General features: G+C 48.5%; 1 protein-coding gene across 6 annotated transcripts in view; it reads left to right on the forward strand.

Moving 5' to 3' along the window:
* Positions 1–25922, forward strand: part of WDR59 (WD repeat domain 59) — an 82862-nt gene extending 56940 nt beyond the window's left edge. The window contains exons 19-26 of one of the 6 annotated variants that reach the window (XM_077830943.1): positions 10900–11033; positions 14048–14129; positions 16361–16473; positions 18547–18694; positions 18791–18863; positions 20963–21089; positions 23170–23312; positions 25093–25922. In XM_077830943.1, the coding sequence (XP_077687069.1) occupies positions 10900–11033; positions 14048–14129; positions 16361–16473; positions 18547–18694; positions 18791–18863; positions 20963–21089; positions 23170–23312; positions 25093–25328 (1056 nt within the window). In that variant the 3' untranslated portion in view covers positions 25329–25922. Of the gene's footprint in view, positions 1–3702; positions 3897–9113; positions 9222–10874; positions 11034–14047; positions 14130–16360; positions 16474–18546; positions 18695–18790; positions 18864–20962; positions 21090–23169; positions 23313–25092 lie in introns of those variants that run through there. The other 5 variants (XM_077830944.1, XR_013347620.1, XR_013347621.1 and 2 more) reach the window with 5 other exon arrangements.
* Positions 25923–26408: the final 486 nt, after the last annotated feature.

Raw genomic sequence — 26408 nt, forward strand, 5'->3', positions numbered from 1 at the left:
AGTGAATTAAACTGATTATTTCAGGTCAGCCTGGGAACATTTTTAGATATGCCTCAGTGAAAGTGACCTAGTCCTTGTCCTACATTCCTAGTCTTCCCCTATTCTCTTGAAAATGAGAGTGTCTCCTAAATTACTTAGGCTGATTTGTGCCGTATTTATAAAGTTTGACCTCAAAAGTTAAATGTTTTTCTCCTGGTTCTTTCTTTCATATAGAAAAGCAGCCTTTTGATTTTTTTTTTATAGAGGCTTATGGATTCAGCCTATTTATTTTTTATTTAAGTGTTTTAAGAGATTATGACTAAATTTAGGCCTTAACATATTTTGAGTTAATAAAATCTGAATGAAATGAATTCTGAATGTATTTAAACAACAAAATAAAAAAAATCCAATTTAAATAAAAACTGCTTTTGTTTAAAAAAATCAATTTTATCTCCCCTGGATGTAAAACAAAATCCCCTTCTAGCAGAGACCAGCCAAGTTAAATTTCAGTCAAAAAAATGAATACTCCAGAAAGATAACTAGGTATTTAAACTGCAAATACCTCTGCGGCCATATCCATAGCAGTCACTACCAAAGGGATGACTGGAATCAACAAACATTGATCAACATTGCTGAACACAGAATATACTCTAGTGTTCCTGGAGAGGCAGCTAAGCTACTGAGATCTCTAAATGAAAACTGAAAATGGGTCTCTGAGAATTAATGTGCTGCCCCTCCCCACCACCCTCAATCCCTAAAAAAGTGACTCACAATTATTAGCCAGGAAGAAGGAAAAGTTGGGTTTCTAGTAGAAGTTTCACCAGCCAACAGCAATACGATTAGTGTCAATGGAGAGTTGTAATTTTCTATTGTTTCGTTTGTATAATGCTAGTACCCAAAGGCCTCTGGGACTCAGAGCACCCAGCACTGTGTAAACATGTAGTAAAAGGCAGGGGCTACCCTGAGGAGTTTACAAATCAAGGTCCTGATCCTGCAAAGAACTGCACAGTGCCATTGACTTGGATGGGCTCCATCCTCATGGTTTTCTCTACGAGGTTGGAACTTAAGTAATTTCAAGAAAAGAAAGTGTTTGTGAGTTCTCTCCAGGCTCATGTGCAGAGCACAGCCTCCTTTCCTGGCTCAGGAACTAGCACCATCAGCTTCTTGCCCAAATCCATTCCATGAGAGAAACATGGCATCCCCTCCATGGTAATAGGACAGTGGATGGATTTGCCTGATTTCTCTGACGTCCGTGGTCTTGTTACTTTGCACTCACGTGCTGGTATCAAAGCTTCAGAATCCACACTACCCGGCTGGCAGATCTGAACATTACAAGCCCAAAGACTGAGATCTGAGTCCAAGGGGAATCATCCAGAATAGAGCCGCTGCCCGTACACTGGCACGAGATCTGTACAGCAAGGGCAGGTGCCAGGCTCAGTACTACTTTGAGGCACTATAAATGAGACCGTCCAATGGTGCCTTCAGTAGAAGTTATTTGAGTGAAGCAGAGTAGGGGAATCTTAATTCTCTTTCTCTGCTTGTCTCAACTATATTTAATTTCTCGCTGCTGGGCCCTCCCTCCTCCTCTTGTGAAGGTTGTTGCAGGTGCCTGCAACCGAAGGAGGGGTAGTTCTCCTGGTAAGCCTTTCTCTGAATCCTCCCAGCGTGACTCTGTCTTGCTGAGCCATGCAACAAGCTGAATATGAACAACTCTCTCATGGTGGTGTAGTTTACTGCCTTGTGGCTGTTAAAGCTCTTTGTGTGAGGATGGTGGTGATGGAAGAAATGTTCCAGCAATGAGACACAGGGTCAGGTTGTATCAGAGGCTCAGACCATGGTTGACAGCTCTGAGTGTCCTTTATTGGCTGAAAATGGCTTGGCATGCTATTGCAGACAGCAGAGATGAGCAAGATGTCCCCTTTCTCCTTTTGACTCCAACCCATTTGTACTCGAAGTGGTTTTGAATCCAGATCAAGGTTTTATATTTATTCGGGAAGCATACGGTTCATCCTTAAGGCTACTGGAAACAGTCTGTGTTTAGAATTTTTTTTTGTAAAGGCATACTTTGACTGTGTAACATGAGTCAGTGAACGTGACCAAGATTATGCTGATCCAACTTGAATGCAAAAAGGAAGGAAGGGAAAATCTTACTGGATCCGATCTGTCCCCTCTGCCCCCATAGTCCCTGGGTCTGGTGCCGGACTGCTCCTTACCATGTGTTCACCTGTCCTTTGGTCCACTTCACTATTAAATGGGGCGTCCCTTTGCTGGGTTAGTGTACAGCCTATAACATCTCACAGCCATGGAGCTTTTCCTGATAGACTAAATTTGTCTTTCACCATTACTCCTAGTTACCCCCTGCCCCAGTCTTGCTGGCTCAAAGGAGAGAGAACACAGACACAAAGAAACTGGACCATTTGGCAGCTCCCAGAAGGGCATCGTAGTAAATCAGGTGTCAGTGAAATCAAATCAGTGCAGAGCTTCTGGGTCTGCCATTTTTTTCTCAGCATCTCTAATTGTAGCTCCTGTCGTTGGCCCAGCCATTCGACTGAAAGTAAAAGAGGAATCTTTAGGCCCATTGTAAGATCCCCATTTTGGGGATTTTACCATAAACACTGTGCCAGGTTCCAATGGCCGATGTTCCTGCAGGCCCCAAGGGAGGAGCAATGTGAGCAGCTGGGTGGCTGAGGAGCCTGCGAGAGAGCTCCTTACCTTACCTGGCCCAGTATCTCCAGCCAAAGGCAAACAGCCTGGCTCGCTGCTCAGCTTGGGCACGGCCCTTCTATGGAGTCAGCTGAGCCACGAATTCATGAGCTCTGTTAGCAATGGCATCGTCTTTAGTGTCAAGGCCTGTCAGCCCTCTCATGCTGGAAACCCTTTGTGAGCTCCTCACGTGGGCTGCTTAGAATCATAGAATATCAGGGTTGGAAGGGACCTCAAGAGGTCGTCTAGTCCAACCCCCTGCTCAAAGCAGGGCCAATCCTCAATTTTTGCCCCGATCCCTAAATGGCCCCCTCAAGGATTGAACTCACAGCCCTGGGTTTAGCAGGCCAATGCTCAAACCACTGAGCTATCCCTCCCTTCTCCATAGCATTCTTGGTCTGCCTTTGTAGTCCTGTGAACACACAGGAAAAGCTCCCTTTCACCACCCCTGACTGCTCTCCAGGTAGCACACCAACGGTCTGCCACAGTTGTGGGTTCTGGGGCCATGGCAGGCACCAGCTATATTAAATGTCATGTGTTCAGGCTGGTGCTTAGCTCTATGCTTCCAGCACCTTAGTGAGGAAGCATTTTCTAGTGCTTAGAGGGCTGGGACTCAAGAGATCTTGGTTCTGTCCTCGACTGCATCACTGCCTCGCTGTGTGACCTAGAGCAAGTCTCTTCACCTCTTTGTGCCAGTTACAATAATATTCCTCCGCCTCAGGTGGGAGGCTTAGCTCATTAATGCCTGTAGAGCACTGAGGTCCTCCAAAGGAGCCAGTGATGGGCCGAGAGACAGCAGCCCCCTCCCTGCAGAACCTATGGCTAATGTCACACTGCAGAAGGAAGGGGTGATGCTTCCGATTGGACCTTGATTTGAAATGGCCCTTTGCGGAACACTGTGGAGTAACTAACTACAGGCCACAATGCCCCTTGCTCCCTCGGTCCAGGCTTTTTTGGATTTTAGTTATTTATTCTTTTCTTTTTCTTGGTGCCTTTCTTCCTTTCTCCTCTGGGGTGTAGTGTTTTCATGCGCAGATGTCTCTTCGCTCTGCTCGGCGGCGCTGGTCCATACAAGCAATTAACGACTTCCCGGTACTGTGTGCTGTGCTAATGCTCTCCTTCCCTTACCCTGTCTTCTGCCCAAGAATAAAGCACTCCCTGCCTGACCTAGGCTAACCTGAACAACAGGCTGTTCCATTATTAGACCCAGTGCCAAGAAGGGGTAGATGGGGTCATGGAGTAGGGGAGTTGCACTATACACTGAACCTAAAAGAGTCCAGAGAATCAAATATGATAACACTTCTGAATGGGCAGTAGCATCTGTAGAGAGACAGATCCCAAACTGTAAGAGTATACTAGTGGGCTTGTCCAACCCAGCCTTCTGATCACGAAAAGGCTGCTGAGGGAGATCAGAGAGGCTAATAACATAGTAGAAAAGGATCTCTTTTGAGGCAGGGTGACTGGCACTGAACACTGTTTTCCAGGTGAGGGCGTGCTATTGGTTTATCCTTTACTTTCAAGGAGTAAAGGGAGCAATTAAGGAGGCTAAGGACATTGCAGAAAAGCGAAATGATTTCTTTGCACCAGTGTGAGGATCCGTGAGTCCTGAACCCATGCCCACAGGCGCTCAGGCCACTGCTGGATCCACAGTACCACCTAACAGCTCTACTACTGACTGGAGAATTGGGAGCTGTCCACTAAAGTTACTGCCCAGAGGTACATGATGGGAGGAGCTCTTGAGTATGCTATTTAAGCTAGAAAGAGACACAGGAAGTTGTCTGTGCAACAGGTTGGATCCTGGCTTGCTGCTACAGACCCTGACTCCAGCCTTGTCCCCAGTTCCTGACTTTGACCCTGCCCTATTTCCGCTACTTGCTCCAGTCCCTGAATCCTATCACCCTGGTGACTGACTGCTCTGGCTCTGACGAGGCTATGGCTCTTTGGTTTCTGAATCAGCACTGGTGCACCTGTTTCCTGTCTGACCCCGCCTCCAGCTTTCAGCTCCAACACCTGACTCTGGACATACCTGTTGGCTTTTGGTTCCTGAACACTGCGGTGATCACCAGGCCAGACCGCCCACATCCCAGTCATTGGTACCAGTCTTCCACAGACCCTGACAATCAGTCAAAACAACCGAGGAGGAGGGGTCACGCCTGTCCCAGGCCTTCTCTTTTCGGATAAGGACAAGGGGTCAGAGATGGAGATTTCAAAGAGGTCCTGGAACAAACTGCTAAAGAGCAGCCAGTCTCCTGGACTTCATAGCATCATCCAACCATTTTAGAAGAAAAATTCACTTAAAGGAAGTGGTTGAGCTGCTGACAAAAACCTGCTATCATGAAAATCAGCTGCTGGTTTTTAATTCAATAGATTTGCTACCCTTCGGTCCTACCTCTAAAAAAGCAGTAGGGATTATTTTGGGAATGACAGAGCAGTAATCTGTAGTTCAGTACCAGGTACATGGTTGAGCTCTAATTAAAAATAGAATTATGGTACACCTAGAGGAACATGATACGATAGCGACAGACCAGCATGGCTTTTGTAAAAGAAAATTGTACCTCCGTAATCTACTACAACTCTATGAATGTGTCACCAAAATAGTGGCTGAAAGAGAATAGAAAGACATAATTCATTTGGACTTTCAAAAATCCTTTGACAGAATCCGTTGCAAGAGGCTATTAAGGAAACCAATGTTCTGATAGGGTGAGAAATAAAGTTTTGCCGTAGATCAGCAACTAAGACAGAAAACAGAGCTAGAGGAAAATGGCCAGTTTTCCAACATGGCAAAAGTTTAAGTGAGATGCTCCAAAGTTCTATCCTCAGGCCAGTGTTCAATTTATTTATCAATTATCTGGAAAAGGGAGTGAGTAGTGAGGTGTCAAAATGTGTGGATAACCCATCATTGCTTAGATGAGTCAAGAGAGGAGAGGAGGAACCTAATTTGAGTGAGGAACTACAGAAGGACCTAACCAAGCTAGGTGACTGTTCAGCACAACAGGTGGAAGGAATTCCACAATGAGAGAAGCAAAGTAATGCTCACTGAAAGGAATCCTCTGAACTGAGGAGTGTGGAGTGAAATATAATTGCTCAGGAAGCAGACCTGGGCATCACTGAGGACAGTGCAATAGAAACCTCTGCTCAATATGCAGCAGTCACAATGTCAGGATGTGTAAAGACTAGTGCTATCCATAGTATTAAGGCATTCTAGAAATCAGTCTACCAAAATGTTAAACAGAAAAGTAGACACTGTCGAAAATAAGTGTCTGAAAAATTCTAAGCGTTGGAAGGAAAGACTTCACCACCAATGTAGAGATCTGAGAAATTACTCACCAACGTCTCATTTCCACTAGAATTAGAAGAAAGCCCTGGTTGAATTTGGGGCATGTACTTTGGATGCCAAGAGACAAACTCCCCTGGGAAGCTGTCAAGTGGAAAGCAGCTGGTGTGAGGAGACTCGGGCATCCTAGGGAGAGCAGACCAGTCAGTCTTACCACCGTACAGCAGACAATGACAGAGCGGAATAGCAGAGTCTAGATTCCACTCTGTGCCCCAGTATTGGCACAGGAAGGATGCCATGTAATGATTGTATAAACCAATAGCACGCCCTCACCTGGAAAACAGTGTTCAGTGCAAGTCACCCTGCCTCAAAAGAGATACAGAAGAAATCGAAGGGGTTTTTGAAGACAGGCAGCTAAAATAGTTAGAGCCACGAGGGGAATTCCATATAAAGAGAGACTCAAAAGATGGAACTGTTTAATTTTAGAGAGGAGGAGACATGATGGAGGGATACAAAACAATGCCTCATATGGAAAAAGTGAATTACTTTGTTTCATAACCAAGAGCTGGGGACAGTCAGTGAAACCCCATAAGCAAATGTAAAACTGATAAAAAAAAATATTTTTATGCCCTACATAACTATCATGTGATCTTTCTTGCCACCAGAGATCACTGAGACTGAGAACTTAGGGGGAGTCAGAGAACAATTAGACACTGATTAGGATAATGAGACTATCCACCAATTACATGAGAGAGGCACCAAACCATCCTGCTTCAGGGCAGGAACCAGCCACTAATGATGATGAGGGTCAGGAAGAAATAGTCCCCAAATGGACAAGTTTTTCCATAATTGCCCACTTGGGATTTTTTGCCCCTTCCTTGGAAGCTGCTGGAACTGGCTACCAGGGCAGACATTGCAAATAGCAAATTTTAATGTTGCAGAGAAGCTTGTTCTAAAAACCCTGGCAGTTTGGTGGCCAGGCAGGTTTCGGACACCTGTAATTGGAGTTTACTGGGGTTTGTTGTTCAAAATACAAGGAGGAGAACTTTTTGAGCAAGAAAGACTTGACAAACACACTGCGCCCCACTGGAGATTTCATGAGAAGCAGCTTGAACCTGATCTGGAGCTTGGTGAACTTAATCCTTGGCATTGTCTGAATTCTCCCCTCCTGCTATCCCTCCACCCCATTAAAAGAAATTTAACCCTTGAACCTCTCTATCTCTGATGTGCCCCTACATTTCATGGGGCTACCTAAGACACTGCCTGTGTCAGCAAGATCCTGAGGGGAGACATGAATGTTCAGTAGCCCCATTCCAAGAGGAGCATGCAGGATTTCGTAACCCGCTCTGCTGATTATGCAGAGATAATTGTGGTTGCTACAAGCAGTCGGTGGCTTATTCTTGGGCTGTCTGTTTCCACATTTAACCCGTTTACTGCCATCATTATCACCTCAGATTGCAGCAAATGGCACCCTTGGGCTAGCTGTGCAGTCATTACTCAGGGCTGTTCCCCACAACCATCCCCTTCCCCATGACTGTCTGAACACTCTCGGTTCCTTCCTCTTGATGCTCAGAGGAGCTCAAGAATCTCAATTCACTGTCACTAGCTATTTCCTTTCTCTCCTGCCTCTCCTCTTGGGCTCTCTGAAGCAGCTGAGGAGATGCAGTTCCCACTGGCTTGGATTCTAGATTGCACGAAGGTAGAGGTAGAAAGGTTGGGGACAAATGACCCAAATTTTCCACCTGCAGCTTCAAGTACAATGGGGGCAGACTCATTAATTGACAGTTGAGCACCACCCGTTATGTTTCCAGCCTCTTTAAACCTGAGCAGCCAATTGCAGGCTAGTGTATCATGAAGGCAGTGGGGCACCATCAGCCTGTGGCAGAGCCCCCAGGGAGAAGCGCATTTCCTGTGCCTCTTGAATGCTGTGGACAGAGGGGTGTCTTTAAACCATCGAGGAGTATGCTCCCTGGGAAACAAGTTGAGCAAAAAGGGAGATGGAACCTTGTGTGATCTTTTCCCAAGCCCCGTGCAATGACAGACCCAAACACGGGACACTTCTGACCTTGGGTAATCCTGCCTTAAAAGTGCCCAAATGTTGCCCAACTGAGGGCTACTCTTGTGGTTTGCCAATCATTTGGACCAAGGTGGAACGTCACTTGGGACCTGCAGTCTCCATGGGCTTCACCTCGCTATTACAGGTGAAGGTTGATATGGCTCACATTTGGCTGCCCACACCAAGGCTGACATCTCCTGCTGATTCCTTGGCTTTCTGTCCTACTGCCACTGGTTGGTTGAAGCAAGCAGGACTTTTAATTGGAGTTATCTCCACAGGCACAGCTCCGGGGGGGTGGCGGGGACAGAAGCTGTAGGGTAGGCAGGGGGTGTGGGTTTTGTAACCACCATGTCATCTAGCTCTACTGGTGGAGCCAGGCCAGTGAACAATCCTGGGTCCAAATTTTGCAAGTATGTAGACAGCCCTTATCCAAGGGAAGGGGGAAGATTTGATTGACAGGCCCAGTAATCAGTTAATGTCTTCATTGTTTTGCCTGCCCTGTTGACATCTAGCAGTGTAAATGATCCATTCGTGGAATATCCCATTCTTCCATCCTCATCCTCCCCTCCCCCCCCCCCCCCCAAAAAAAAAAAAGTGACTAGTTTACTTGTGGAAAATGCAGTGTTTTGTCCATGTTCTGAGTCTCCAAAATGCCTCCCTAAAGGCAGGCGGGGTTTGAATCTGCTTTCAGTGACAGAAGGGCAGTGTGTGTGTGTTTCAGAGGAACCTACTTCAGTCTGGGAGAATTGTCCATCTGTGAGTGCTGCAGAGCAGATGGAATCCTCTCCCCTGCTGGGGCCCGCAAGTTAACGGGTGGCCACTGTGTGCTACACTGCTCTCCAGAGTACTCTGCTGGCATACCTCTGCCAGAGTCGGTGGCATTACACCTGCAGAGAACAGGCCTTGCGCCTGCAAACTTGGGTTCAAACGTCTGCTCCCTTCTGACCCAAGGAGGTTCCTGGTCAATGCTGTGTGGGGCACAGAGTGGGGAAGCATGCATGCTATAGCGCAAAGCACATTCTCTATTTCCTCCCTTCCCCCCATGCACTAATGGCTACCTGCTGTAAAACATTGATACTTCTGTGGGTATCCTCCAAATAGATCCAGCCTGCTCTGGGAAGTCTGTCGGCATTTTCCATTGACTCCAATGAGAGCAACGTCTGGCACGCAACATATTGATCAGTTTCAGGGAGCAGTTCAAGGAACTACCGGACTAAAGGCAAGCCCTGCATATCAGAGAGGACACTGGCCCACACCCGACAGAGTGATCCCACTCAGAGATGAATTCTGATGCTTTTAGGAACAAATACACAATGCTGTTGAATGTCAAAATTTCTGCCCCGATTCTCTGGGGTTTGCACAGCTGGACGTGAGGGCAGAGCCCTGGTAGCTGGATTTTCAGAGGTTCTGTGCAGCATCCACAGCACCCCTTTTGATGTAAATGCTCAATGCCTCTGAATATCAGATCATACCTGTGCAGGCTACAGAAGTATGGGTGGGGCTTTGAAAAGCACCCACATCTGCCTCATTGAAAGTCAATGGGATATGTGCTCCTATGTCACCCTGACCTTAAATCCCATCCTAGACTCTCTTTAAAAAAAATCTGTCCTTCACTTACCTGCCAGAGCCCAGGTCCAGACCCTCCGGGCTCTGTCTCACCTGTGCCATCTCAACCAGGTAAGGAGCGTGCATTCCTTCTTGGTTCTGTGTGGCAGGTTCTAGTGATGACCTCAGCTGCTGCATGGCAAAACCCAGAGTCAGTAAGGGAGGAATTAATTTTAAATGACCTTTAAAAATCAAGTGCCTGTGTGTGTAATTTTTAAGCCTGCCCAGACTGTTCCTGTGCAGTCAGGGCGCGTTCAGCAGACCCTTGCTATTTCACTCTGCTCACCAAGAGATCCATTGCCCATCTTGGATTTTCCAGGAATCAAAGGCACAATCCGAGAGCATCACGTAGCAGCCAGTGTCTCCTGCAAGACATTGCTCCAGGCCCTTTGGGAGGTCAGGCCACTGCATGCACCCACTCCTCTCCCTCCAGTGGTGGGCCGACAAGCTGGGGAGTTGGAAGAGGCCAGGAAACTGGCCATCTAAAATAATTGATGTGGGTGGCCCAAGTAGTTTTATACATCCTGGCATAAAGGTGAAAACTCTGTGGCCATTTGGGGAAATGCTTGGCTTCCTTGCTCTGTCTCCTGAAATTAGCCGGTTCTGAGTGGCAACTGCTGTAGGAAGGTCCTAGGCTCCTCTGATTGAGTGTTGCCACCAGGCAGCCAGCTTTTATTCTCAGACAGAAGCATTGGTGAATGCTGTAGACAAGGAGGCACTGGAATCCAAGTCAGTCCCACCCTGGTCCTAGACAATGACACACAAAGGACCCATTAGAACTAGGTAGAAGAGACAACATGGGCATGTCAACTTCTCTTTGTAACTCTGGTCTGAAGCTAGCAGCAAATAAAGGACCTCCTCCCACACATCTCTGCTCAGAGCTCTTGCTGAACTCAGTGGTCATCCTGTGTACAGTGGGCTCTTGGGACCAGACCCAGAACCATTGAAGATATTTTACTGGTCCTTCTGCCACCCTTTCTGCGTATTATTGGCTTGCTAGGTATTGATTTGTTTTTACTGCCTACCCCCCTGGAATTTGTAAAATCCCTCTCAAGCGTGTGTGTTTGCCCTTGAGCTTGCCACTTGCCTGGCTTTCACTTCCTAGAGATGGAGACACTTGTTAATTAATGTAATTATTATTGTTCTTCGGGGGGTAACACACAGCTTTCGGAAGGCAGGGGTGGGTGCTGCTTGCATTACTCCTGATGCTCATGCATTGTTCCTGCCCTGATAACAGCTGCTGTCTTCCTCCCTCAGTTACTTGTTGCCATCTATTCTGCAGAAATCAAGGAGATGGAAAAGCAAGCGTGAGGGGACAGATGCAAATAACCGACCTATTAAAGCTGCTGGCAAAGTCATCATACAGGATATCTCTTGCCTGCTTCCCGTGCACAAATCGCTAGGGGAGCAGTACATGTGAGTACCAGCCCACAGAGCCCTATCTCTAGCCCCAAACTAAGGTGGCCCTCAATGCCACCGCTGTGCTCTGCAGTGTCAAAATCAATCAACATCTTGTTCCACTGAGCACCATCCTTCACCTCTTGCATCATTCCCATGGTGTCCCTGTCTACCTAGGAGAGATGGCTTCTTTCCCAAAAACTTCTGGAAGGGATGCATGGTGAAGGAAATGTGGGAACCAGCGCCAGCCCTAGCAGCTGAAAATTGTATATCTGGCTGTTGCAGGACTTCATCATTTGAAACAAACATTGTGAGCGTGGGCCCCTTTTCATAGGGGTGCATGTTAAAGGAGAACTCTAAAGGGTTGGTTTTGGAATGGGCTTTCGCCCTTTTTTGCTTCTTTACAATGGACGAGAAGGCCTGGAAATCCATAGCTATCTGTTTATCTCTCTACCGACCTACCTATGTGTGCACATACACTCAAACACTCTTCCTCTCAAAAAGGTGTTTTCAACTTTGTGCGCGCGCGTTGTGACAAGATGGCCAATGTTCATATGGTGGGACGTGCCCTTTTCTTGGGGGGGAGGGGGGCCCTCGGAGGCATTAAGACGCCACCCCTTGCCCCTGCTCTTGGGTGCTGAGGGCCCCGCTAGTGGCCCAGGAAGGCAATAGAGGAGGGAAACGGGAGGGGTCTGGGTTTGCTCCTTGCTCTGAATCCCAGCCCCTCTCAGCCCCTGCAGGTTTCTTGCCCTCAGTCCTTCAACGCTGTGGGGAGGGAGTCTCCCTGTCCTGCTGCAGCAGGGTCTCCCTTACCTCAGTTCTCTGGTCTTCCAAATCTCACAACAACCCTCCACGCTCCAGTCCTCTCTCCTTCCTCCTCCCCCTCTGACTGTGTCAAGGTTCCTCCCCCACTCTGAACTCTAGGGTACAGATGTGGGGACCTGCATGAAAAACCTCCTGAGCTTATCTTTACCAGCTTAGGTCAAAACTTCCCCAAGGTACAAAATATTCCACCCTTTGTCCTTGGATTGGCTGCTACCACCACCAAACTAATACTGGTTACTGGGGAAGAGCTGTTTGGACACGTCTTTCCCCCCAAAATACTTCCCAAAACCTGGCACCCACTTCCTGGACAAGGTTTGGTAAAAAGCCTCACCAATCTGTCTAGGTGACTACAGACCCCGACCCTTGGATCTTAAGAACAATGAACAATCCTCCCAACACTTGACCCCCCCATTTCCTGGGAAATGTTGGATAAAAAGCCTCACCAATTTGCATAGGTGACCACAGACCCAAACCCTTGGATCTGAGAACAATGAAAAAGCATTCAGTTTTCTTAAAGACGACTTTTAATAAAAATAGAAGTAAATAGAAATAAAGAAATCCCCCTGTAAAATCAGGATGGTAGATACCTTACAGGATAATTAGATTCAAAACATAGAGAACCCCTCTAGGCAAAACCTTAAGTTACAAAAAAGATACACAGACAGAAATAGTTATTCTATTCAGCACAGTTCTTTTCTCAGCCATTTAAAGAAATCATAATCTAACACGTACCTAGCTAGATTACTTACTAAAAGTTCTAAGACTCCATTCCTGGTCTATCCCCGGCAAAGACAGAATATAGACAGACACACAGACCCTTTGTTTCTCTCCCTCCTCCCAGCTTTTGAAAGTATCTTGTCTCCTCATTGGTCATTTTGGTCAGGTGCCAGCGAGGTTACCTTTAGCTTCTTAACCCTTTACAGGTGAGAGGAGCTTTCCCCTGGCCAGGAGGGATTTCAAAGGGGTTTACCCTTCCCTTTATATTTATGACAGACTGCCTGAAGATTTTATTAGGTTCCTGACAGGGCCTTAATTGACAACAGGTGCTCCAATTAACCTGTAGCAACCCTCCCTAGTCTACAGGGAACCATGCCTTAATTAGCCTAGGGCTTATATATTTCCCTTCTAACACTCTTCCACTGTTCTCTGGCCTTCCTGTATCACAGCATATTAATTTCAGGGCTGTGCATCTGTATTGTGAGTGCTTTCCTCTTAATCAAAAGTATGGAGGTGCTGAATCTTTATTAAAGACATCCTTTCTCCAATGTGCTAATTAGTCATTGAAGTTCTAAAGCAAACAAAAAAACAGATGGGAAAACTCTTCTTTCAATTGCTACACTTTCATTTCCATTCTAGTGATCTTGTCATTCTCCCTCGTCAGCAGAGGACCTTTGAGGCGAGATGGTCCCTAAATGTCATGTGTTTTTAAAAAGGAAAAAAAACACAAAATCCCTTCCCTACCTTTTCTATCATAAAGAAGCAAAAATAACCCAGCCACTGGCCAATTGTTTCACATTTGCAGGTTGTCTTTAAAGGGGGAGGGTCTCTTTCTGGTCCATTTGCTTGTAAGGTCTTACGCAGTCTTTTCCCCAGTACTCCCTGATAGGAATGGAAGCAGAGGAAAGAGAAAATCATGGGGGTGTTTAGGGGAGCTATGTTGCCGCCAGTGAGCGTGAAATCCGCCAAGTAGCTGTGAAGTCCATGTACTGCCTCACTAATCCCTCAGTGCTGCTGGAGGCTTGTCAGTGGTGGCATGTCATCCCACCCAGGGTCATACCTGGCTCCCCCTCAAAGTCTAGAGCTGGCTATAAAATGAACTGACTGGTGGATTGAATGGTAACAATAATTTGTAAATGGGGCAGCCCAGATGGCTATCAGCTTCTGGGTTCAAGAACAAATCTCAGCTCCACATTGCACCAGTATGTCACCATGGTAATAACTCTTTGGTGGTGGACCATCTCCGGATGACTATCAGAGCAGATCCTGCTATTCACTGTTGGATTGAAACAGGACATTGTGCAGTGGACACTCTGTTAGGGCGGCTGGATGGCATGCGGTCGGGTGTCTCTTAATGACTGTGGAGGAAATGCTGATCGATCTGACCCTGCAGTGTGATTAGGGAGTTCTGTCCAGTAGTCGTGATCCATAGCCAACCTTCCCTTGGCAAGTAGTGTGTCAGTAAGAGATGAGCCCTCTTTCTTTTTCAGACTGAACATCAGTAACATTCAGGAGACCTGCCAGAAGAATGCCTCCTCAGCCCTGGCAGTTGGACGTAGGGATCTCGTCCAGGTATTGGGCTTGCCCTTTATCTAGAGCACAGCAGCTGAATGGGACGCCTTAGTGAACACGTTACTCTCGCCTTGTCATTCTCATGCCATCATCCTGGATTTCAAGGGCATGGCTGGGTCGTTGGGGCACAGCAGTCGCTCCAGAGACCACCTGGAAGGGTTAAGACGAGTCGTCCCTGGTAACTGGGGCAGAAGCACTGACACTTTTGTAACATCTCATTGAGAAATCCCGAGCCAGGCCAGCAAATGGTTCGTTTCAGACCCTTTGCCAAACCAGCTGAGATGACTAGGTGCTCTGAGAATTTCTCATAGGCCAACCTAGACACAGGGCGTGCTGCTGTGTCAGTGACTGGAATGGCCATGCATCAAAATCACTGCAGCTGCTGTAAGCATTTTCGCAAGAGGAACTCTCTCTCTCTTCTTCTTGTGGGGCTCATACCCACAGGGACGAATACAAAAGGCGGACAGCCTGTGCCCCAAAGACCTTACAATCTAATAGTGTTTTGGGTATTGAGACCTTCCTTTTCTCCATCACGCTGCTTACTTTGCATTGGATTCCACTGGGCCGGTGAAAACAGACTAGTTTCAGTTTCATTTTGTTTGTACTCTGTTACTTTCTGATTCTCCTACCTTAGCAGGATAGTCTGATGTTTGTGTTGCAAACCCTCCAGCAAAACGTTATACCTTTAAACCACTATTTCATTTGATTTGCTTAAGTTCATACAAATGTTTCAATTCATTTTAAGCTTTTTTAAAAAAAATGTTTTAAAAACCTAAATGTCGAGCCTTAAAAATATTTGTGTTCCTTAAATATAAACCACAAACATTTTCTGATTCACGTGATGTAAGGATTAAAAGGATCCAATAGCACGTCATAGGAAAGGCTAATTCCTAGAAGGATATACTGGTTGATTGCTGCAGTGCTTATACCACTTTTGCATTTCATTCCCCCACCTGCACTGCAGCATTACAGAAATGTCCTGCTCCTCAGCTGAGACCTGGAGCCCCGAGCTGCAGCATGACAATTTCCCAATGTCCCCTTATGAGCCTGCTTTGTATGAATTACCCTGCTTTCCCCTGGCCCCTGTGGCCTGCTGCTTCACTCAGGGCCTGCTTTGCTTCTGTACTTCAATCCTTTCCAATCTCCCCAGGTACCACAGTGCTGCCACACTCCTGAAATTCCCTGGCTCTGTTTCTTTGCATTCTACGTTCTCTCCACCTTCCTATTCTCTCCCATGTTCTCAGCTCTCTTGTCTTGTCTCTTACCTGCCATTGCCCTTCTAACACCTCCCTCCCTGCCCTCTTCCTTTTCTGTGACGGAATCAGTGGTTCACCCTCAGCTAGAATACTGTGTGCAGTTTTGGTCACCCCATCTCACAAGGATATAGCAGAAAACTTAGCAAGGGGTTAAAGACTGGTGAGAAGAGTGAATGAGTCCTAGAGAGATGTCTCAGTGGAGAGAGATTGAAAAGTTTGGGACGGTTTAGTTTAGAAGGGAGACAAATCAGAGGGGATGTGATAGAGTATACAAAATAATGAATGGGTTAGGTATACAGATGGCAAATGAGGTGCTCCTCATGCATAATAAAAGAACAAGAAGCGTTCAATAAAATTGAAAGGCAGCAAATTTAAAACTGATCAAAGGTCAAGTGTTTTAATATGTTGTAGTTCACCTGTGGAACTCATTGACACAGTGTCACAGAGGTCAAGAGCACCATCAGATTTTAAAAATCAGATTAGACACTTATTGATGATGATAACCTCCCACTGCCTGGCATAAACCAACCTCAAAATGAGTGGGGGTTAAGAAGAAACTCCTCCTATCAACGATTTATTCCATAATTGTTCCCTAGGGAACTTCTTGCACATTGCACTGAAGTATTTGGTGCTGTCCGCTGTCACAGACAGGCGAATAGACTAGATGGACCCCTGGTCTGGTCTGGTCTGTCAATGGGGTCCCTCCCCAACAGCTAACACTGCTTTCCTGCAGCTAAGAGATAGCTAGTTGGTTCACATGACTGACTGATCCTCCATGATTATGGAGCCCAACTCCAAAACCATCAGGGTTTGGCTGATTCTGGGGCCTCTAGCAAATCAGCTGTACCTGTTAAGAAAGAATTCTGCCATTATTGAACCTTGCATGCCTGACTGCAGCGCGAGGTCAGAGCCCTCAGTGCAGGTATATTTCTGTTTCTAGTTGTCTTTGACGCTGTTTCTCTTGTATCTGTCCAGGTCTGGTCACTGGCTACGGTAGCCACAGATCTCTGTCTTGGACCAAAGTCTGACCCGGATTTGGAGACGCCCTGGGCTCAACATCCATTTGGACGTCAGCTCCTGGAGTCCTTGTAGGTCTCTGAAGGCTCAAAGCAGGGGCAGCAGTAGTCTCTGGAGCAGAGCTGTTCAGAGCTGAAAGTTGTAGGGTCTTGTTTCAGACTCAGATGAGAGGAGCTGCTTGCTAATCCCAATGACTTTGAGCTAAGAGATCCTGCCTAAAGGCTGATGCAGGGATAACCAGTGCATAACCTCTAGTTGTGGAGTTCTCTAGCACTTCTTGTGACTGCCCACACCTTTAGTGGGACATGGGGAGACTGCTCCATCTCCATCGTGAGGTGCACGTTCATGGGACAAAGGAGGGAAGCCACAAATCTGTTTATTGCAAATAGAAGGCAGCCCTGGCACTCTCGTCAAGTGACCACCTGCCCTTCGGCTGAGCTAAGATTAGCTTCTGCTCTGATGTAATGTGTATGGTACACTATGTGGTGCTCCAAGACATCTGGATTGACTAGCACGGAGGAGGCCTGATGTAAGAGGGAACTGCTGCTTTTATCCAGGATTCTTTCCCTCGCCACCTTCCAACTGAATGTCTTGATTTGGCTGCCAATTTAACAATCAAATTCCCTGCTGTTGCTCCAAGTACAAACTATCTCTTGTCATCCAGAGAGCTTTCTGGTAGCTATCTCCATTAAGGCCTGATTGACACTCAGACCTCTTGCACAACACATTACCTACCTCATGACATTGATCTGAATCTGTTTGGACAGGAAGTGTTGATAGCCGATGCTAATCTGTTCTGAAGCTTAGAATCTGCTTTGAGTTGTTTTGCTGACAGCTCTGCCAAACCTGCTATATGGGCTCTGCCCTAGTTCTGCCCTGGTATGGGAAAGAGGAACAGTCCATTCTTATAACCATCCTCCAACCAGTGCCAATCTCTGTCCTTCACCAAGACGGTGAAGAGAACTCCCTTTGTTGGTGCTGCTCTTATGTTTGGTTGGGAGGAAGCATCTGTGGTTTGTATTGCAGTAAAGCCTGTGGATGCCAATCAGAAAACAGGGCCCTGCTGTGCTAGGTACTATACAGACACAGTTAAAAGATAGTCCCTGCCCCAAAAGAGCTTGCAGGCTACATTATCGCCTGACGATGATGGTGGATGAGGCAAGGGGGAGGAGGGAAAAGGGAAGTGGGAGATAACTACATTAGTCAAACTATAATAAGTAGAGATCTTAGTTCACTATCTTCCTTGCCATGAACAGTTATCTCCACTAATTCACCAAGTTTGACCTCTTGACAGTGGCCAAATCTGCTGTCTCTGTCTCAGGTACCAGTGTGTTCGTAGCAGGGCTTTGGAGCTGTGCTCCAGCTCTGCTCCAGCTCCAGGCAAAAACCTGCAGCTCCGGTGCTCTGGAACTGCTCCAAGCTCCGGGCCATAGCCCTGATTCGTAGGACATGGCACAATCTCCACATGTCAAAATAGATGAAATTCACCCCAAATCCCCATTCATCTCCTATTAATTATCCTGCTTGTAGAGAGCAGAGTGCACACTTTGGATCTCTCATTTGGATCCCATCTCCTGCCAGTGTTGCAGGCTGCTCTATATTAAATCCATCCCCAGCCCTCCCTATCAACTAACTCTCTTTAGGAATGAAACTTTGGTCTCATCCCCGTTGCTCTGGCCTATAAGCTGGGGTTGGGGTCTGGGCAGGGAGTGGCCCCAGGAGCCTGAGAAGTCTGAGTATCTTCACCAAAATGATCAGACGGCGAGTCTCATGGCTCAAATTAGCCTTGCTCCTGCAGAACTGCTCTTTGGAGCTGTGCAGACCCCAGGATCCTTGGGCATGCCCAGTGCAGATGGGGTCCTTAAGAAACACCCCACAGTAAGGGATTAGGTACCCCCATGTGGAGAGGCATCATCTCTTGGGAATTAGGTCTTGATTGTCTATCCAACTGGAAACTCTTTTATCTATTTATTTGTAAAGTAATGAAAAGGAGAGTCTATTTCCCCTAGACCCCATACACCCTCTGAGCAGCAGGGCATAGTTAGTTCCATAAGGTCCCCCAACCCCTGGCCTGCTGTCAATGTTCCCTTTGGCTGGTGATTTCTGCCTCAGCTCCTGCTCTCTCCCTTTTCCTCCTCTCTCAGGCTGGCTCACTACTGTCAGCTCCATGACGTGCAGACCCTGGCCATGCTCTGCAGTGTGTTTGAGGCCCAGTCCAGACTGCAGGGATGCGTGAGTTCCCCTGGACCCTTCCTTCAGCGCTCCTCCAATGGGCTCTCCCACAGCCGATATGTATGCACAGCCATTTCTTTCCAACTGCTTTTCTTGAAAATCTGAAATAGCTTTGGTTCGTGTGTGACACAACTTCCTCTTGTTTCCACTCAACAGCCCAGCTTTACATCTTCGGGCTCCTGTTCCAGCATGTCAGATCCTGGACTCAACACTGGAGGCTGGAACATAGGTATGGAGAGGCAGGGGAGTGGACAGCTAGAGGAAATTACTTTATTCGCATGAGCACCCTAGGCAATAAATGGCTATCTGTGGTGGTGATGGTGGTAAAGAATTGCAAGTGGTTGTGGATCTGAGAAGCAAAGAGCAAAATTCCATGGTTTTTTTGGTGGGTCAGGTACCATGGCTGGAAATGAGCATGACTCCAAGTGCCATCTGCCCTTGTTAATGGTTTAATGTTGATGTTTCTTCTGACTCTTCCGTCCTTCCATAGTGTGTTCTGTCAAACTGTGCACTGGTGGAACGAGTCTCCCTGCAAAATTCACCCTGATGTGCACGAGGACTCCAGGTCACTGTCAGCGCATTGGATGGGAGATCACACTGGAGCCAAAACCAGCTCTCTCTATGGCAGTGTCTCTCCCCATGGCAGATGGGTGGTGGGACAAACCACTCAGAATGACCCTATTACTAGACAACCTGTCTCTCTGATATTGGACTACAAGGAACTGAGGCAGCTTGCTTTGTCTAATAGAGCAAACCTTCCCCAAGCCCCATTCAGCTTTCGAGGACTTGATTCCAAATATCCGTCCCATCCCTTCTATTTTCCCGGGTATTTGTGACCAAAGCTAAGTAGGTGGCTGTGGCTGGTGATATTTTGCTCCTCTCCTGGCTTGGCAGATGCTCCAGGTGACACTGCCTTGTTGCTGTGCTGGTCACACAAGGTGATGTGGGATCATTGCTGCCAGAGCACTTGTCCACTTTGAAGCCAGTCATTCTGTACATCGCAGCCCATAGCCATTACCAGTTGGGACAATTCAGATATTTGCTGGAAGGGCTATGACCAGGGCCTTCGCGTTTTCTCTCTACTCCAGAGTTGTGGGAGAGGCGCTTGCTTCTTGACTTTGCGATGGCTTAGCTAGAATAGTGGCAGTCGGGAAGGCTCGAGTGTCGGTGGCAGCCCTTAAAAGTGACACAAATACTTTGGATCCTACAGGCATTTCCCACCAAGTTAACGCTTTTGTTTCCCCAGGATCCAGTGTAATGCCATTTACATGATATTTGACTCTCAATGGCCTACATTGGGCCCAAGCAGCAGCAAACCTTTAATCGCTCCGTGCAGTTTGCAGCTATCTATGGAACAGGGAAGGGAGCAGAAGCAAGGACAATCCCACTGATGTTGGTGTGCCACTCTTCTCCCTACACCCAGGGGTCATGCGCTTCTCTGAAAGATTTCCTCCATGAGGCCCCTTTTGATACCAGCCTCCTCACATGGCCCTAGAGGAACAAGAATCCTCCCCTCCCCCAGCCCAAGGTGTGGAACCCGTGACACCAGTGTGCTCCCAGCCACTGGGAATGGAACTGTACTGGTGCTAACTTTCCTACCAGCACCCACCGGTGCAAGTCTCCTGTGAAGCAATCTGCATGTTTTCATATGGGGTGGAAGACCAGGTGCGGCCTTCTGAATCCAGATTTCCTGTGTCCTTCTCCCCATACAGTCATTGCATGGCCCCTTTGCTGGGGAGCTGGAGGGATGCTCGCAAGAGGCTGATTGCAAATGAAAGGGTTGGCTTTGGCTCCCTGTGATGTAGGAGTGTTTGTAATGGTGTAGACCAGGGGTTCTCAGCCTTTTGCTTTCTGAGGCCCCCACAACGTGCTCTAAAACTCCACAGCCCACCTGTGCCCCAACAACTGGTTTTCTGCATATAAAAACCAGGACTGGTATTAAGGGGTAGCAAGCAGGGCAATTGCCCAGGGCCCCACATCACAGGGGGTACCGTGAAGCTAAGTTACTCAGGCTTCAGCCCCAGGTGGCAGGGCTCAGGGCCATGCAGTGGAGCTTCGGCTTTCTGCCCTGGGCCCCAGCGAGTCTAACACTGGTCCTGCTTGGCAGAACCCCGAAACTTATTCACAGCCCCCAGGGGGCGCCCCGGACCCCTGGTTGAGACGTACTGGTGTAGAAGACAATATTAACACTTCCTAGGGTGGGAGAGCACATAGCTGCACGTGCTTCCATCTAACTTTCACATCTCCTCCCCACATCACAGGGCCTCATTCATACCCCACTCATCACTGCCTTTCTGGGACACATTAACCATCTTTTGACTTATGCAGCAAGCAAAGAGACAGAGCACACATTCACCGCCTGGTGCGAGTCTTCGCCTGATGACCTCCGCTACGGAAACCTGACGTACGCTGACCACCGGGAGCGCGAGAGAGATCAACACGACAAGAACAAAAGGTAGCACACAGCAACTCCCGTTTGTGTAGCTTCTGGGCAGTTCATAGAGTCATAGAATATCAGGGTTGGAAAGGACCTCAGGAGGTCATCTAGTCCAACCCCCTGCTCAAAGCAGGACCGATCCCTGACTAAATCATCCCAGCCAGGGCTTTGTCAAGTCTGACCTTAAAAACTTCTAGGGAAGGAGATTCCACTACTTACCTAGGTAACGTATTCCAGTGTTTCACCACACTCCTAGTGAAAAACTTTTTCCTAACCTAAATCTCCCCCACTGCAACTTGAGACCATTACTCCTTGTTCTGTCATCTGCTACTATTGAGAACAGCCTAGAGCCATCTTCTTTGGAACCCCCTTTCAGGTAGTTGAAAGCAGCTATCAAATCCCCCCCTCATTCTTCTCTTCCGCAGACTAAACATCCCCAGTTCCCTCAGCCTCTCCTCATAAGTCATGTGTTCCAGTCCCCTAATCATTTTTATTGCCCTCCACTGGACTCTCTCCAATTTTTCCACGTCCTTATTGTAGTATGGGGCCCAAAACTGGACACAGTACTCCAGATGAGGCCTCACCAATGTTGAATAGAGGGGAACGATCACGTCCCTCAATCTGCTGGCAATGCCCCTACTTATACATCCCAAAATGCCATTGGCCTTGGCAACAAGGGCACACTATTGACTCATATCCAACTTCTCGTCCACTGTAACCCCTAGGTCCTTTTCTGCAGAACTGCTGCCGAGCCATTCGGTTCCTAGTCTGTAGCGGTGCATTGGATTCTTCCGTCCTAAGTGCAGGACTCTGCACTTGTCCTTGTTGAACCTCATCAGATTTCTTTTGGCCCAATCCTCCCATTTGTCTAAGTCCCTCTGTATCCTATCCCTACCCTCCAGCGTATCTACCTCTCCTCCCACTTTAGTGTCATCTGCAAACTTGAGGAGAGTGCAGTCCACACCCTCCTCCGGATCATTTATGAAGATATATAACAAAACCGGCCCCAGGACCGACCCCTGGGGCACTCCACTTGATACCGGCTGCCAACTAGACATGGAGCCATTGATCACTACCCGTTGAGCCCGACAATCTAGCCAGCTTTCTATCCACGTTAGAGTCCATTCATCCAGCCCATACTTTTTGAACTTGCTGGCAAGAATACTGTGGGAGACCATGTCAAAAGCTTTGCTAAAGTCAAGGAACAACATGTCCACCGCTTTCCCCTCATCCACAGAGCCAGTTATCTCATCATAGAAGGCAATTAGGTTAGTCGGGCATGACTTGCCCTTGGTGAATCCCTGCTAACTGTTCCTGATCACTTTCCTCTCCTCTAAGTGCTTCAGAATTGATTCCTTGAGGACCTGCTCCATGATTTTTCCAGGGACTGAGGTGAGGCTGACTGGCCTGTAGTTCCCAGGATCCTCCTTCCCTTTTTTAAAGATGGGCACTACATTAGCCTTTTTCCAGTCATCTGGGACCTCCTCCGATCGCCATGAGTTTTCAAAGATAATGGCCAATGGCTCTGCAATCACATCCGCCAACTCCTTTAGCACTCTCGGATGCAACGCATCCGGCCCCACGGACTTGTGCTCGTCCAGCTTTTCTAAATAGTCCCGAACCACTTCTTTCTCCACAGAGGGCTCTGTAGTTCTCAGAGTCAGCTGGAAGGCTGTATAGCTAGCTGTTCCGTGGTGGCATTACAGCTAATCAAGGGGGAGTTGGCAAGCCCTTAGTCCAGACTTTCACTCAGTTAGTGGCCTTGAAAGCTTAATGCGCCAAACCAATTCTGCTCAAGTGATTGGCTGACTGCCTGTGAAATCTTTTCATGAATCAGCTGCAGTGAGGGCTTCAGAAGAGAACCTGATCCTCCCCCACACATCCTAGTTCCGATGACAGATGTGGTCCACTCAGGCTCACTGTGACATTGTCATTCAAAAAATTATAACACTGTCTGAGAGACTAGGAAAATATGTTGCTCCCGTAGCTACCTGAGAAGTGACTTCATAGCCATTGCTGGTGGCTGGGTTGAGAATCGCAGCCAGAGCTGTGGTGAGTGAACAGATCAAGTGACTGACTGTGTGGGTCCCTCCTCCAGGCTCCTGGACCCTGCGAACACTCAGCAGTTTGATGACTTCAAGAAATGCTACGGGGAAATCCTTTATCGCTGGGGTCTACGAGAGAAACGGGCTGAGGTTCTGAAGTTTGTCTCCTGTCCTCCCGACCCGCACAAGGGAATTGGTGAGTGTGTAATTCTGCCTCTTCCAGTTACCCTGTACTGTCCTTGTCCTGCCTCAAAGGTTTGGGGATAAATATTCAGCAGACATGATGATCTAAGATGTATCCATTAAGTCCATCAAGAGACTGGCTGTGGCAGAAAATTGCTTGGTAAGTACTCAGCCCCCCCCCGTTGGCAGTTCACAGTGGAGATGGGATCTTTAGATCTTGGCTAAGTGGCTTTGTATGTGGGACGGAGGGATGTTACTAGCTGGAAGTGTGTTTACCCCTGTGTAGTGATGGCCTCTTGACAGTGCTAGAGGCTGTTCCTCATCTGGGGTAGTATGGGGAGCCAACCCAATCGCTGACTATGGATTAAGAGGTTCTCACAATGTCTAGTGCAGAGGTGGGCAAACTATGGGCCACGCCCGGCCTGGCCCTTGAGCTCCTGGCCAGGGAGGCTTGCCCCCGGCCCCTCCCCTGCTGTCCCCCCTCCTCCGCAGCCTCAGCTCGCCATGCTGCCAGCACTCTATGCGGCGGGGCTGCTAGCTCCTGCCAGGCAGCAAGGTGGCGTGGCTACCAGACATGCTGCTCTGAGCGGCATGGTAAAGGGGAGGGGGCGGGGTAATTGGATAAGGGGCAGGAGGTCCCGGGGGGCAGTCAGGGGACAGGGGGTGGTTGGATGGGGTGGAGGTGGGGGGGGCAATCAGGGGATGAGGAACAGGAGGGGTTGGATAGGTGTGGGAGTCCTAGGGGGCCTGTCAGGGGCAGGGGTGTGGGTAGGGGTCAGGGCAGTCAGGGGACAGGGAGCGGGGGGGGGAGGGTTGGGTAGGGTGGGGGGTCAGGGGACAAGGAGCAGGAGAGGTTAGATGGGTGGGGGGTTCTGAGGGGGGCAGGAAGTGGGAGGGGGTGGATAGGGGGCAGGGGCCAGGCTGTTTGGGGAGGCACAGCCTTCCCTACCCAGCCCTCCATACAGTTTTGGAACCCTGATGTGGTCCTTGGGCCAAAAAGTTTGCCCACCCCTGGTCTAGTGGGTAGAATCACAAAAGCCTGTTTTCTGGCTTTAGGAAACCCAGCCTAAAAATGGGTGGGCAAGACACTCCCCCAAACCCTGTGGCTGCCCATTGCAGTTCTCCAGCAGGCTTAGCAAGAGGAAGGCACACTGCACTTCTGGGTGGGCGTAATGTCAGACAGGAAAGCAGCATTAGCAGCAGCTGTGAGGAAGCTCGCTTTGCCCCGTCACCTTGTCATTGGGCTGGAAGAGCCGAGCAGCCTGGATCATGGCTGCTCTTCTCCAGGAAAATGGCAGCCTCACACCAGAGGTCGTCTTTGCTACCCCTGACATGCTGGGCTTGGCTTGTGCCTGTTTGTTTCTCACGGAGGAGATGGATGCTAAAGACAAAATTCTTCAGAAATGTAGAGAGAGAAGAGGGCAGCTGAGGATTTCACCTCCACAGCACCTCAGTCCAGCCCAGGTTAGTCATGGCTAAAAGCAGTTCCCTTCTCCTGACGCTGTTCAGATGGCTTCTTTTAATGGGTCTCATGCTGTGATGTCTCCGCCTAACTGGGTAGCCTCAGCAGAGCAGCAAAAGAATGTAACAGGCTTGTGAGAAGAACTCTGCTCTTACTCAGGGAGGCAGGCTCCCCAGGTCAGGTCTGAGGCAGATCAGCAGGGCTGGTGGAAGACGAGGGAGACTCTGCTGCACCTGCCCGGGGACCAGTAAAGAACTGCAGTCTCCAGGACTACAGGGGCCAGCAGTAACTGTTTTTCTCTCTGTTTCTTTTCCCTCTCCTCCACTGCCAGAATTCGGGGTGTACTGCATTCACTGCCGCAGCGAGGTGCGGGGCACCCAATGCGCCATCTGCAAGGGCTTCACTTTCCAGTGTGCCATCTGCCACGTGGCAGTGCGAGGCTCCTCCAATTTCTGTCTGACTTGTGGGCATGGAGGACACACCAGTCACATGATGGAGTGGTTTCGCACCCAGGAAGTGTGCCCCACCGGCTGCGGGTGCCACTGCCTGCTTGAGAGCACGTTCTGAGCACAGTCAGTGAGAGCAGAGAGCGTCCCAGAACTGGATCTAATACTTATTCCTAAACCACGGTCAGTCAGCTTCTCTCCACAGTATCTACAGAGGATGCCTATGGGGGCTGAAGCAGGGTTTCCTTGCTGTGCATTGTACTGGTATTACCAAATGCTTCCCGTCTTCCAACATCTTCCCAGGTGTCTCTAGCTAGAAGTGGCCAAACTCCCTGTGCCGTTGCTCGTAATGCCATTCTGGGAAAATCAGGCTCGGCTAGAACGGGTACATGGCGGGCGGTTCGTCTCCCTGGGGCCGGAGGGAGTGTGTGAAACACCCCCTCTGGAGGGTCTTTCCAAGGGCCTCCTGGGGGGAAGAAGTTGGACAAGATCAAGTCCCCTGACAAAGACAATCCTCTTAACTAAGTTAAGGTGAAACTCGTTTCCAGACAGGAGTGAAGTTCCAATCTTAACTCAGTCTTCAAAGAGCAAATGGACAATGAGACTCTGAGCGAAGACATTTCAGTACCAAGGAGTCAGGGGAGATTTTTTTAATGTTTTTTCTGAACTGTGATTTCTTGGCCTAATAAAATTCTGTTAATCACATGAAACAAAAGGATCAATCTACCTTTTAAGTGATAATTTCCTAGTTTCCTATTCAGTTGGTTAATAACTGTAGATGGTATAATCCCCCCCGCCCCAGCTCAGTGCAGTCAGTACAGGGTTTACAATGGCTCCGGGGGCGCCAGGCCCACACTTCGAAGGGGTCCACAAAGGGTTAATCCGGCCTGGGCCACAGCCCAGCAATGTGAAGAGTCAGCAACTTCCCAGCGCCAGCTGAAACACTTAGCAGCCTGGGGAGTGCAGTGCGCAGGTGCAAAAGGAACTGGGTGTTGCAGGGTGTGCTGGGAGTTGTAGTTTGCACGCCGCTGTGTTTCACTGGGGCCCTGGGCTGCCAGCTGCACTACTAGTCCCAGAATGCCCCGCGCCATGCTACCAGCCACCCCAGCTTAAATTGTCAGAGCAGACCAAAAAGAAACCCCAACCAAGGAAATGGCCTGGTGCAGTGAGAGGGTTCCTGGTGCTAATCCTGCTGCGCTCC

This window comes from Eretmochelys imbricata, chromosome 12 (assembly GCF_965152235.1).
Source record: "Eretmochelys imbricata isolate rEreImb1 chromosome 12, rEreImb1.hap1, whole genome shotgun sequence".
Classification (NCBI taxonomy): domain Eukaryota; kingdom Metazoa; phylum Chordata; order Testudines; family Cheloniidae; genus Eretmochelys; species Eretmochelys imbricata.